At 46.5% G+C, this 13,580-nt stretch overlaps 2 protein-coding genes across 2 annotated transcripts in view; one reads left to right on the plus strand and one right to left on the minus strand.

The window, feature by feature from the left end:
• Positions 1-1,038: 1,038 nt before the first annotated feature.
• LOC310784829 (protein N-terminal glutamine amidohydrolase-like) lies at positions 1,039-3,859 on the plus strand (the record flags this gene model as incomplete). The annotated part of the gene is made up of 6 exons (XM_083645868.1): positions 1,039-1,103; positions 1,318-1,417; positions 1,645-1,695; positions 2,324-2,472; positions 2,839-2,963; positions 3,741-3,859. 6 exons carry the CDS (start codon positions 1,039-1,041, stop codon positions 3,857-3,859), a joined length of 609 nt encoding a protein of 202 aa, XP_083501994.1.
• Positions 3,860-7,678: 3,819 nt separating this feature from the next.
• LOC310784830 (oxidation resistance protein 1-like) overlaps positions 7,679-13,580 on the minus strand; it is a gene marked incomplete at both ends in the record, with an annotated part of 18,424 nt that continues 12,522 nt past the window's right edge. Inside the window, 2 exons of the mRNA XM_083645869.1 lie at positions 7,679-7,814; positions 11,679-11,752. Coding sequence (XP_083501995.1) covers positions 7,679-7,814; positions 11,679-11,752 — 210 coding nt within the window. The remainder of the gene's footprint in view (positions 7,815-11,678; positions 11,753-13,580) is intronic.

The raw sequence follows: 13,580 nt of genomic DNA on the forward strand, positions 1-13,580 counted from the left end.
GGCCTACTTGCCTGGACTGCGTCTCCCTTGATACTGATTGGTTTGTAGATGATGCTGTGCGCGCATCTGACATCGGCTTGTTGTGAATGTGATTTTTTTTAATGGATTTGTTGATATCAGGAGGGGGCGGGGAGTGAGGTATTTCCTTTGCCATTTGAAACAGCGTTTTGGAGGTTCACTCACGCCACTCATTTCAAATCATTTAATGAAGGCTATAGCCTATAGGCTACTGCTGCCATCCAAAGCTGAACTCACAATGCCAGCTGCACGGGGAGCGTTGTGCACTTGCATTGAGCGCATGTTATGCCAAACTCCATTGAAAAATCTGTCAGTTTAATGTTGCCTTCATCGTCGGCTAATTACCAATCATTAGGAGAAACCACACCTATTTCCATAAAATATCCACCTTTAGCCTGCTGGACCCTGTCAATCATTCCCTGCCTGTTGTGCGCGTTGCTTACAGTGAGGCAATTTACACACGTGTCGCTACAAGGGCAGGTTCCTATGACAGATAAGGTGTCCCCCTACATGTATCAAGTGAGTTTGATTTGCCACGATTGACTTTTGATTTTTAATATTTATTTTAAATCAGCATCTTTCAATGCCCTTTCCCTGGTCTGAGAAAGGCAAGCCTGGATTTCTGCTTTTCCACCAATGTCAACAACAATACAATTTACACACGTGTCACTACAAGGGCAGGTTCCTATGACATGAATTAACGAGTGCACCTATCCTCCCTGCTCAGCGGGCTAGCAGAGGGAGGGAGGGAGGTCTACCCTGTGTGTGTGGTGGGGAGCGGCAGGCAGTGAAATTTAGGCAAAATGAACGGCTCTCAAGTAGGACTCGGTTCCCTTCGTTCATAACAAAAAGCCGTTCAATAGATTCGGATCGTTCGCGAACGTCACATCACTATCCTGCTAGTTAGAGGAACACCGCGAAGCAGGCGCTCCGTCAGGAGCGAATATGATGATGTTTCTGTGATGAGTTCAATCTTTCTGTTTGATCTTTCTCTGATGAGTTAGGCCTATATATGTGATGATGAACACCGAGCACAGTGGAGTCACTCCGCCCCGACGAGAGTGTGTCTACACCAGCTGCTACTGGTAAGACTCCAGTGTGTACATTACCGTTAGTGACCAGTAGACCACTTAACTCAACCAATTAACGTAGTTACACTGACCATAAACATCTAACCAGAAACTATACAGTATATTATTATTATCATTATCATTACTCTTATTACATTATTACATTATTCTCATTCTTATTATTATCATGGCTCTACTCTGGTATCTCTGTTATGGTCTTGTTCTGCAGTGAGGAAAATGTGTGGAAACTGTGTGAGTTCATTCAGACAGAGAGAACTGCGCCGCTGGACGATGTGTTCGTGGTTTTTATCTCCAATGAGAACAGAACGGTGAGAACATCTAGCCAGCTTCCATGTTCTACAGAATATCTCACATGTTAATAACAGGGTCTGCAAATATATCTACCAGTACCAGCTTCTAGAAATCTCTACCAGGTTCTACAGAATATCTACCAAGTTCTAGAATATCTCTACCAGGTTCTACAGAATATCTACCAAGTTCTAGAATATCTACCAGGTTCTGAACAGACCTGACAGATCTGGTTCTTCACCAACAGGTTCCTCTCTGGAAGCAGAAGGCAGGTCATGGAGACCAGCCAGTGATCTGGGTCAGTACACATGCAAGCATGGACGGACGGGTGTGTGTGCACGCACCGCACACACACGCACGCACACGCACACACACACACACACACACACACACACACACACACACACACACACACACACACACACACTTCAAACGGCCAACATTTCCATGCATGTATCCGCGTGTGTGTTGGCCTGCATGGTATTATGCCTTGGGGGAAATATTTGTATAGGCCCCCACCCCTATATATAGGGGTGGGGAGTCCCTCCACCAGGGTCACTGTAAAAAGACAGGTGTCAGGTTCAGGTAAGACTTTAGAAAATAGACAAAGAAACACCCTGTGGAGCTGCAAATTAAAGCGAGGAGGCACACACACGCACACACACACACACACACACACACACACACACACACACACACACAGCTGATTATAGATGTATAGATTGATGAGCTTCAGGCTGTTCATTCGGTTTTAAAAGATTTTGGAAGATTTATAATGAACCTGATGTAATATTGTTGTTTCACTGTATGAATATAAATAATGAAATCTGATTATAATATTGTCTTGTGGTTTATGAGTGTTCCTAATAGATCAGATGGTATGTTCAGTCTCTGGATAACAGCTTGTTCTGGCGTGCGTTCTGCAGGATTACCACGTGGTTCTGCTTCAGGTCCGGTCTGGTCGGGACAGTCTGCTTTATGATCTGGACTCTGTGCTGCCCTTCCCCTGCCCACTGCAGCTGTACTCCGCCCAGACGTTCCGCTCCGACCGCCACATCAAACCCGCCTTCCACAGGTAGTGTAGCTATACTGTCATTCTGTTATACTGTCAGTTATTAAAGTCACTGACATCTGCTCACATCACACATGTTCTTCACTTCACCTGATGCTGCCAGCTGGTTTGTTTTCACATAACCATCTGGGAACGAGTCGCTCGGGAATCCGTTTCAAAGGACAGTCACTTTCAAAATATATCTGGCAGATGATTGGATGAACTATCTGTCTATCACGGGCTCACTCACGCCAAAGCCCGCCCGGCGTGGTCACATGTTGCTTTTTGCTCATATTTATGTCCTGCGGAGCCTCCTGGACTGTACTTGTGTACTTGTGCAACCAGAGTGACAATAAACAATTTGAATCTTCTGCTGTGTTTGTCCAACAGGAAGTTGCGCGTCATCCCTGCTGACAGCTTCCTGCAAAATTTTGCCTCGGACCGATCGCACATGAAGGACGCTGAGGGGGCCTGGCGCATGCCCCCCCCACCCTACCCCCCCATACACACTGCAGGTAACCTCCCCCCCTACCCCCCATACACACTGCAGGTAAACCCCCCCCTACCCCCCATACACACTGCAGGTAAACCCCCCCTACCCCCCATACACACTGCAGGTAAACCCCCTCTACCCCCCATACACACTGCAGTTAAACCCCCTCTACCCCCCCATACACACTGCAGGTAACCCCCCTACCCCCCATACACACTGCAGGTAAACCCCCTCTAACCCCCCATACACACTGCAGGTAAACCCCCTCTACCCCCCCATACACACTGCAGGTAAACCCCCCTACCCCCCATACACACTGCAGGTAAACCCCCTCTACCCCCCCATACACACTGCAGGTAAACCCCCTCTACCCCCCCATACACACTGCAGGTAACCCCCCTCTACCCCCCATACACACTGCAGGTAAACCCCCCACCTTACCCCCCCCCCCCAATACACACTGCAGGTAACCCCCCCTACCCCCCATACACACTGCAGGTAACCCCCCCTACCCCCCATACACACTGCAGGTAAACCCCCTCTACCCCCCCATACACACTGCAGGTAAACCCCCTCTACCCCCCCATACACACTGCAGGTAACCCCCCTCTACCCCCATACACACTGCAGGTAAACCCCCCACCTTACCCCCCCCCCCCCCCCCCCATACACACTGCAGGTAACCCCCTCTACCCCCATACACACTGCAGGTAACCCTGTGACCTCATAATTAGCATGCTAGTGTTAACTGTCTGACCTCATCATTATGTTAATGAGCTGTGATGTGTTTCCTCCTCAGAGTGCCAGATGAACCTGGATGAGTTCATCAGCATGGAACCTGCAGTTGGCTGGGGGAGTGTGTTCAGCCTGGACACCTTCCTGCTGCACCACAGTCTCAAGCAGTCTGATCCAGTCTGATCCAGTCTGAACCAGTCCGATCCAGTCTCAACCAGTCTGATCCAGCCTGATCCAGTCTCAACCAGTCTGATCCAGCCTGATCCAGTCTCAACCAGCCTGATCCAGTCTGATCCAGCCTGATCCAGTCTCAACCAGCCTGATCCAGTCTGAACCAGTCTGATCCAGTCTCAACCAGTCTGATCCAGTCTAAACCAGTCTGATCCAGCCTGATCCAGTCTCAACCAGCCTGATCCAGTCTGAACCAGTCTCAACCAGTCTGATCCAGCCTGATCCACTCCTGATCCAGTCTGATCCAGCCTGATCCAGTCTCAACCAGCCTGATCCAGTCTGAACCAGTCTGATCGAGTCCTGCTGCACCACACAGGAATTCAGGCTACTTGTACTTCATCATCATCACGGTTACTTGAAACGGTTTTGTTGACTAAATATCAGAAAATGTAGTTAATAAATTAAATGTAGTTAATAAATGAATGGGAATCTGAATCTGCTGCCTGCTGCTGTATCAGTCTGATCCAGTCTGACTCTGAACCAAGGAGGTTCTGGAGGATGAGCGGAGGAATGGCTGCCCATTCATTTGAACGTAAGCTGATCACCCCAACGCATAACGCCAAAAACGTTTTTTCTTCCTGGTTTACGTCTGTGATGTTAAGTTATCCTTTATTTATCCCCATGGGGAAATTCATCCTCTGCATTTGACCCATCCTCTCTACTAGGAACCTTCCTAGAACTAGGAGCAGTGGGCATGCCGCAGTGCAGCGCCCGGCGACCAAGTCCAGTTCTTTTGCCAGTGCCTTGGTCAGGGGCACTGACAGGAGTATTAACCCTAACATACATGTCTTTGATGGTGGAAGGAAACCCACACGTACACGGGGAGAACATGCAAACTCCACTACACATGAATCCAGTGAGTTTGGTCCAACGCATTAAACTTTGTATTTTTAAGCAATTTCTGAAACAGGGTTTCCTAATGCCCTTCTGAGTGATGGGAGCAAGCAAAGTTTGAGTTAAATTCTTCAGCACTACAACATCACAAACAACAATGAAATATAACCCCCCCCCCCCCCCCCCCCATGCAATTTGCGTGACATCAGTTCAATTTGTGCATTTTATCGAGTTTGAATGTAGGCTTTTATTTAGAAAAATCTTGCCCGGAAGTCGAAAATAAATTGTTGCTCACTTTATCCTGCCTTCGAAATCTAGTTTGTGACCCTATTTGTTTGTGGCCTATTGCAGTGGGAACAGTGGTGTAATGTAACTAAGTATAAATACTTAAGTACTGTACTTAAGTATTTTTTCTGAGTATCTGTACTTTTACTTGCGGTTATAAAAGTCAAGAAGAAGAAATGTACTTCTACTCAAGCCCAGGCATGTCTTTTGCTTGATTTTTTTTGCAGCATTTACTTGTACTTTTTACTTTCAATACTTAAGTACATTTAATATCAGAAAATTACTTTCGATACTTAAGTACAGAAAATATCAAGTACTTTAAGACTTTTACTCAAGTAATATTCTAATGAGTGACTTTGAAAGTCTTTTTCTGGGAAGATATCTTTACTTTTACTTAAGTATGGTTTTCGAGTACTTTATACACCACTGAGTGGGAACTACCACAGAAGCCATTTTGAATACTTTGCCAGGTGTTTATCTGTCTGTCTGTGGACAGATTGTGCGATCATCACAACCGTGCGAGATGCAGTCACCAAACTTGACACGTTTACATGTAGTTGAGTGACTTGTTTTGCAAGGCGGGAGTCAACACTTTCCAGGCACTGTTGAGAAATCTAATGTACAAGATAATCATTTGCCGATTGAATGATATCATCCTCATCAAATCCTAGTGCAAAACTCAAAAGAATATTTAAAATGATCTTTAGAAATTTAATGTTACATCATTCTAATCCATGACACATGGAGGTGAAGATCAGGAGAACCCAGGTGGAGATGGTCAAGGCGGTGCTGGTGGAGTGACAGCATCTTTTCTGCAGCAGCACCCCCCGGTCAGGCCGCTCTCAACGCACATGCGTGATAACGGACATCATGGAGCTTCTCTGTTTGAGCTCAGATCTCATACATGAAAACCACTCTGGAGAAAATCTTCACAGAAGATGGCAGCTGGGGTCCCTGCCTTTTTCATACCTCTGGACGCAGATGGACAGTTCTCTGTTCCACTCCTCCAGGCTGGAGGACAGATGATGTGGGAGTTCCTGGAGGAGTGGAAGAGTCAGCTGGACAGCCAAAAATCTAACTGCACTCAAAAATAAATAACCTTGTTTCAGTGGGAAGTTCAGTGTCCTCTGGTCTCACTGCTGATTGGATGAGAATAAAACTGACAGAAACACTGAAAACAGTGGTTTCATTTTAAACAGATAAACAGCAACCCTGCAGCTTAACGAGATAATTTCATGGATTCCCTTCAGAAACACAGGAATGAGGTTATTGCATTAAAACAAACCTAGGAAAGCACAAAAAATGTGAAAAAAAAAGTTTGTCTGACCTTGAGTGAGTTCATGAGAAATCGCCAAAATTGACTTTTTCTGATTTATCTGACAGAACACCAGCAGTGACCTTTGATCTGTCCACACCAAGCCTTACTGTCACATTCACAACAGCAACAGAGTCAAGACATAGAAGAACTACATGTAGTTCCTACATATATGTATTGTGGTAGAAAGTTGAAGTTATAAGTTATAAGCTATAATTGCATACACATAATTCATGCTATGAGTCATTAGTCATAAGACATCTCACAAATGCATATTTGCACTATGCAGAGACACATAACTAGCTTATCAAGCAGGAGATTTCTCCCCTTTGCTCTGGCCTTCAGAAACTCAGCATGACAATGGCCATGAGACAGGAACACTTGCTGATACAGACAGGAGCCCTGTAGGCTCCAAGTCAAGTCATCACCCCTCCTCTCTCTGTTTCTCTCTGCCTTCCTTTGCAGTATAAAGCGTGTGTCAAACTGTCAGTCATCACTGAATATTTGGACTCTGTACATTGATCAGATGGTACATTGAGATTCAGTCACTCCTATAATGCAGTTTAGGAGAATGTTATGGCTTTAAATATACTTTTATAAGACATCTTTCTGGCTCTTGGTTTCAATTAATTTGGTATAAGCTGTTATAATTATCATATAGCGGATGAGGAGTGGTAAATTCCATTCGCTGAAGAACGCCTGTGGGCTGAAACATCCGTTGTGCAGGTCTTGATGACGGATTAAAAACCTTGAAAGGACATTCATTGAGTGCTGGCATCCCTTGCTTTTTATTTTTTTCAATTCCATTCTATAAGATGTATTTATATATCTTATTTATCCTATAGGCTATTTATCATGAAAAATAAAAGATCACTTTGCATTTGTACTGTACATGTCCAGCAGATCTGAGGGTTAAAGTTCAAGACAAACCTCCACAACCTCGGCTCATGTCTACAGATAGAGCTGGACGGACGCTAGCAGAACCGCTAACGAGCACTGGGTCACACTGGTGCCGATCAATGTTGGCCTTGGAAGAATCCAATAGGGGGAATGTCTGACAGGCATCAGATATTCAAGCCATGACAGAGCACACCAGTTCAGTCCAGTTCATACCAGTTCAGATGCTGGTACAGAACATTGTTTTCGAGGCTTCATCATTGTGTTAAACGATCAATTGATTTATTTAGATCCTACAACTACAGGATGAAGAGAGGACTTATACAGATTAACCAAATCATTAAAAAAATCACTGAACTGATATCCTTTTCCAGGAAATAAACGTATGACTTCAGTCCGGTCCGGCTCAGTCCGGTCCGGTTCAGTCTGGTCCGGTTCAGCTATTGGAAAGCCCAGATCTCGAGGTCCTGCAGGACGAAGTCTTCTTTCTGAGTCAGACGAGGATTCCCAAAGGTCTGGCAGGGATTAGACCGGCCGTGATACAGATCTCCATCCAACCACAAACCAAACTCCCCTCTGCAGAGAGAGAGAGAGAGAGGGAGAGAGAGAGAGTGACAGAGAGTGAGACAGAGAGAGAGGGAGACAGAGGGAGACAGAGAGAGAGGGAGACAGAGAGAGAGGGAGAGAGAATGACACAGAGGGAGAGAGAGAGTGACAGAGAGAGAGACAGAGGGAGAGATGGAGAGAGAGAGGGCAGACAGACAGGGAGGTGAGAGGAGTGAGGGAGAGAAAGGTGGGAAAAGAAAGGGACAACAAGAGACAATATGAAGGAAGGAGGTAGAGAGTGAAGGAAGGAAGGAGGTAGAGAATGAAGGAAGGCAGGAGGTAGAGAGTGAAGGAAGGAAGGAGGTAGAGAATGAAGGAAGGAGGTAGAGAGTGAAGGAAGGAAGGAGGTAGAGAATGAAGGAAGGAAGGAGGTAGAGAGTGAAGGAAGGAAGGAGGTAGAGAGTGAAGGGAGGAAGGAGGTAGAGAGTGAAGGAAGGAAGGAGGTAGAGAGTGAAGGGAGGAAGGAGGTAGAGAGTGAAGGAAGGAAGGAGGTAGAGAGTGAAGGGAGGAAGGAGGTAGAGAGTGAAGGAAGGAAGGAGGTAGAGAATGAAGGAAGGAAGGAGGTAGAGAGTGAAGGAAGGAAGGAGGTAGAGAATGAAGGAAGGAAGGAGGTAGAGAATGAAGGAAGGAAGGAGGTAGAGAGTGAAGGAAGGAAGGAGGTAGAGAGTGAAGGAAGGAAGGAGGTAGAGAGTGAAGGAAGGAAGGAGGTAGAGAGTGAAGGAAGGAAGGAGGTAGAGAGTGAAGGAAGGAAGGAGGTAGAGAATGAAGGAAGGAAGGAGGTAGAGAGTGAAGGAAGGAAGGAGGTAGAGAATGAAGGAAGGAATGAGGTAGAGAGTGAAGGAAGGAAGGAGGTAGAGAGTGAAGGAAGGAAGGAGGTAGAGAATGAAGGAAGGAAGGAGGTAGAGAGTGAAGGAAGGAAGGAGGTAGAGAATGAAGGAAGGAAGGATAGAGAGTGAAGGAAGGAAGGAGGTAGAGAATGAAGGAAGGAAGGAGGTAGAGAGTGAAGGAAGGAAGGAGGTAGAGAATGAAGGAAGGAAGGAGGTAGAGAGTGAAGGAAGGAATGAGGTAGAGAGTGAAGGAAGGAAGGAGGTAGAGAATGAAGGAAGGAATGAGGTAGAGAGTGAAGGAAGGAAGGAGGTAGAGAATGAAGGAAGGAAGGAGGTAGAGAGTGAAGGAAGGAAGGAGGTAGAGAGTGAAGGAAGGAAGGAGGTAGAGAGTGAAGGAAGGAAGGAGGTAGAGAGTGAAGGAAGGAAGGAGGTAGAGAGTGAAGGAAGGAAGGAGGTAGAGAAGGAAGGAAGGAGGGAGGTAGAGAGTGAAGGAAGGAAGGAGGTAGAGAATGAAGGAAGGAAGGAGGTAGAGAGTGAAGGAAGGAAGGAGGTAGAGAGTGAAGGAAGGAAGGAGGTAGAGAGTGAAGGAAGGAAGGAGGTAGAGAGTGAAGGAAGGAAGGAGGTAGAGAATGAAGGAAGGAAGGAGGTAGAGAGTGAAGGAAGGAAGGAGGTAGAGAGTGAAGGAAGGAGGTAGAGAATGAAGGAAGGAAGGAGGTAGAGAGTGAAGGAAGGAAGGAGGTAGAGAGTGAAGGAAGGAAGGAGGTAGAGAATGAAGGAAGGAAGGAGGTAGAGAGTGAAGGAAGGAAGGAGGTAGAGAGTGAAGGAAGGAAGGAGGTAGAGAATGAAGGAAGGAAGGAGGTAGAGAATGAAGGAAGGAAGGAGGTAGAGAGTGAAGGAAGGAAGGAGGTAGAGAATGAAGGAAGGAAGGAGGTAGAGAATGAAGGAAGGAAGGAGGTAGAGAGTGAAGGAAGGAAGGAGGTAGAGAGTGAAGGAAGGAAGGAGGTAGAGAGTGAAGGAAGGAAGGAGGTAGAGAGTGAAGGAAGGAAGGAGGTAGAGAATGAAGGAAGGAAGGAGGTAGAGAGTGAAGGAAGGAAGGAGGTAGAGAGTGAAGGAAGGAAGGAGGTAGAGAATGAAGGAAGGAAGGAGGTAGAGAGTGAAGGAAGGAAGGAGGTAGAGAGTGAAGGAAGGAAGGAGGTAGAGAATGAAGGAAGGAAGGAGGTAGAGAGTGAAGGAAGGAAGGAGGTAGAGAGTGAAGGAAGGAAGGAGGTAGAGAATGAAGGAAGGAAGGAGGTAGAGAATGAAGGAAGGAAGGAGGTAGAGAGTGAAGGAAGGAAGGAGGTAGAGAATGAAGGAAGGAAGGAGGTAGAGAGTGAAGGAAGGAAGGAGGTAGAGAATGAAGGAAGGAAGGAGGTAGAGAGTGAAGGAAGGAAGGAGGTAGAGAGTGAAGGAAGGAGGTAGAGAGTGAAGGAAGGAAGGAGGTAGAGAGTGAAGGAAGGAAGGAGGTAGAGAGTGAAGGAAGGAAGGAGGTAGAGAATGAAGGAAGGAAGGAGGTAGAGAGTGAAGGAAGGAAGGAGGTAGAGAATGAAGGAAGGAAGGAGGTAGAGAGTGAAGGAAGGAAGGAGGTAGAGAGTGAAGGAAGGAGGTAGAGAGTGAAGGAAGGAAGGAGGTAGAGAGTGAAGGAAGGAAGGGGGTAGAGAATGAAGGAAGGAAGGAGGTAGAGAATGAAGGAAGGAAGGAGGTAGAGAGTGAAGGAAGGAAGGAGGTAGAGAATGAAGGAAGGAAGGAGGTAGAGAGTGAAGGAAGGAAGGAGGTAGAGAATGAAGGAAGGAAGGAGGTAGAGAGTGAAGGAAGGAAGGAGGTAGAGAGTGAAGGAAGGAAGGAGGTAGAGAGTGAAGGAAGGAAGGAGGTAGAGAATGAAGGAAGGAAGGAGGTAGAGAGTGAAGGAAGGAAGGAGGTAGAGAATGAAGGAAGGAAGGAGGTAGAGAGTGAAGGAAGGAAGGAGGTAGAGAGTGAAGGAAGGAAGGAGGTAGAGAGTGAAGGAAGGAAGGAGGTAGAGAGTGAAGGAAGGAAGGAGGTAGAGAGTGAAGGAAGGAAGGAGGTAGAGAGTGAAGGAAGGAAGGAGGTAGAGAGTGAAGGAAGGAAGGAGGTAGAGAGTGAAGGAAGGAAGGAGGTAGAGAGTGAAGGAAGGAAGGAGGTAGAGAGTGAAGGAAGGAAGGAGGTAGAGAGTGAAGGAAGGAGGTAGAGAGTGAAGGAAGGAAGGAGGTAGAGAATGAAGGAAGGAAGGAGGTAGAGAGTGAAGGAAGGAAGGAGGTAGAGAATGAAGGAAGGAAGGAGGTAGAGAGTGAAGGAAGGAAGGAGGTAGAGAGTGAAGGAAGGAAGGAGGTAGAGAGTGAAGGAAGGAAGGAGGTAGAGAGTGAAGGAAGGAAGGAGGTAGAGAGTGAAGGAAGGAAGGAGGTAGAGAGTGAAGGAAGGAAGGAGGTAGAGAGTGAAGGAAGGAAGGAGGTAGAGAGTGAAGGAAGGAAGGAGGTAGAGAGTGAAGGAAGGAGGTAGAGAGTGAAGGAAGGAAGGAGGTAGAGAATGAAGGAAGGAAGGAGGTAGAGAGTGAAGGAAGGAAGGAGGTAGAGAATGAAGGAAGGAAGGAGGTAGAGAGTGAAGGAAGGAAGGAGGTAGAGAGTGAAGGAAGGAAGGAGGTAGAGAGTGAAGGAAGGAAGGAGGTAGAGAGTGAAGGAAGGAAGGAGGTAGAGAGTGAAGGAAGGAAGGAGGTAGAGAGTGAAGGAAGGAAGGAGGTAGAGAGTGAAGGAAGGAAGGAGGTAGAGAGTGAAGGAAGGAAGGAGGTAGAGAGTGAAGGAAGGAAGGAGGTAGAGAGTGAAGGAAGGAAGGAGGTAGAGAATGAAGGAAGGAAGGAGGTAGAGAGTGAAGGAAGGAAGGAGGTAGAGAATGAAGGAAGGAAGGAGGTAGAGAGTGAAGGAAGGAAGGAGGTAGAGAAGGAGTAAACAGGAAGTCTTACCCTCCTCCTCCAAACGTCAGACTGTCCATGTCTCCTTTCAGGAAGAACATGTTGTCTCCTGTCCACTTAAACACCTTACACACACACACACACACACACACACACACACAGACACACACACACACACACACACACACGCACGCACGCACGCACGCACACACACACACACACACACACACACACACACACACACACACACACACACACACACAAAGTTAATTTAAAATGTACATTGATTTTGGAAAAAAGAAAAAAACGCCTGGCGCTTGTATGTTACATCCATTTTGGTGTCTGCAAAAGCAGTGACAGCAGCGTTTTTGTAGAGTGACCCAAGATGGTTTAGTCAGCTACAGCAGGTAGGCAAAACATGATGATGTCACAGTGAAGTTGACCTTTGAACTTTTGGATATAAAATGTAATCACTTCATTTATCCTATTAGACATTTCTTTGTGTTAACTTTTGTCATAATTAGCATATAAATTCTTGAGTTATGACCAAAAAGGTATTTTATGAGGTCACAGTGCCCTTGAACTTCTACCACCAATTTGAGCCAAATTTGAAGGAAATTCTGTCAAGGTGTTCCTGAGAGATCACATCACATTCAGGAGAATGGGATGGACAGACGGGTCACGGAGGGGAGGGGCATCGCTATTTGCATGCAACTCTTTTTTTGTTTTTTCAAGTTTTCCCACTAAGGACTTTACATTACATTACATTACGTCATTTGGCAGACGCTTTTATCCAAAGCGACTTACAATAACACATTTTTGTCAGCAATAGAGCAATCTACTATGGAGCACAGTCTGTGATAACTACAACTTCTGAAGGAACAGTGGTACAAGTTTAGGTTAGTGGTACAAGTTAAGGTTAGTTCTTTTTTTTTTTTTTTTTTTTTTTTTTGGGTGAAAGAGAGAACGAAGTTAGATCAAGAAGGGCCCAGATGGAGCCTGAAAAGGTGTGTCTTTAGTCTTTTCCGAAAGATCGGCAGTGATTCAGCCGTCCTGACCGAAGGTGGAAGCTCGTTCCACCATTGAGGTGCCAGGGACGAGAAGAGTCGAGATCGGGATGAGCGACTTTTGAGCCCCCGTAGCGAAGGAGGGGCGAGGCGACCTGCACTGGTGGAGGAGCGAAGGGAGCGCTGAGAGGTTTGGAACCTGACCATAGATTGCAGGTACAGGGGAGCTGACTGGTGTACTGCCCGGTAGGCCAGTACCAGTGTCTTGAATTTGATGCGGGCTGAGATGGGAAGCCAGTGGAGCTCCTGGAAGAGGGGAGTGACGTGAGAGAATTTGGGTTGGTTGAATACGAGACGGGCTGCAGCGTTCTGAATGAGCTGAAGCGGTCGGATGTCGGTGACAGGTAGGCCGGCCAGGAGCACGTTGCAGTAGTCCAGGACTTCCTATTTTCCTTGTGTAGCCTGGTAAATATCCAATCACGTGAACTCACATTTGATTCGTTCTGGCCTCCAGCCGGGGCGGGCGTTTTCAGAAATTTCAACGTGCACTACCCAATCAGGCACCTGCCTTGTAGTTGACATCGTAACTGGCCAATCAGGGTTGACAAAGGCTGGCAAAACATTAATGGCTGCTCCCATGGCTTTGTGGCTCGAGCAGTAACGTCAACGTTTGTCAAGTTTACACAACCTAAGACTCAATAACAACTATTAAACAAGAAGAGGAGTATGCAACAGTGGAGTTTCTCGGCGAAAAATACTTTTTCGCCGTTCTTCCGAGTGGATTTGGATTTTTTACTGGCTGATTGGCTGAAGGACTGGATTTTGCTACGCTGATTGGCTGAAGGAGTTGTCTGTCAAGTCCATCGGAACCGCAGAACCAAACAGAATGTGAGTTCACGGATCAAGATGGTTTTAACCAGGCTACTTCCTTCTGTGCATTTCGGGT

This window comes from Poromitra crassiceps, assembly GCF_964638095.1.
Source record: "Poromitra crassiceps genome assembly, chromosome: 11".
Lineage (NCBI taxonomy): Eukaryota > Metazoa > Chordata > Actinopteri > Beryciformes > Melamphaidae > Poromitra > Poromitra crassiceps.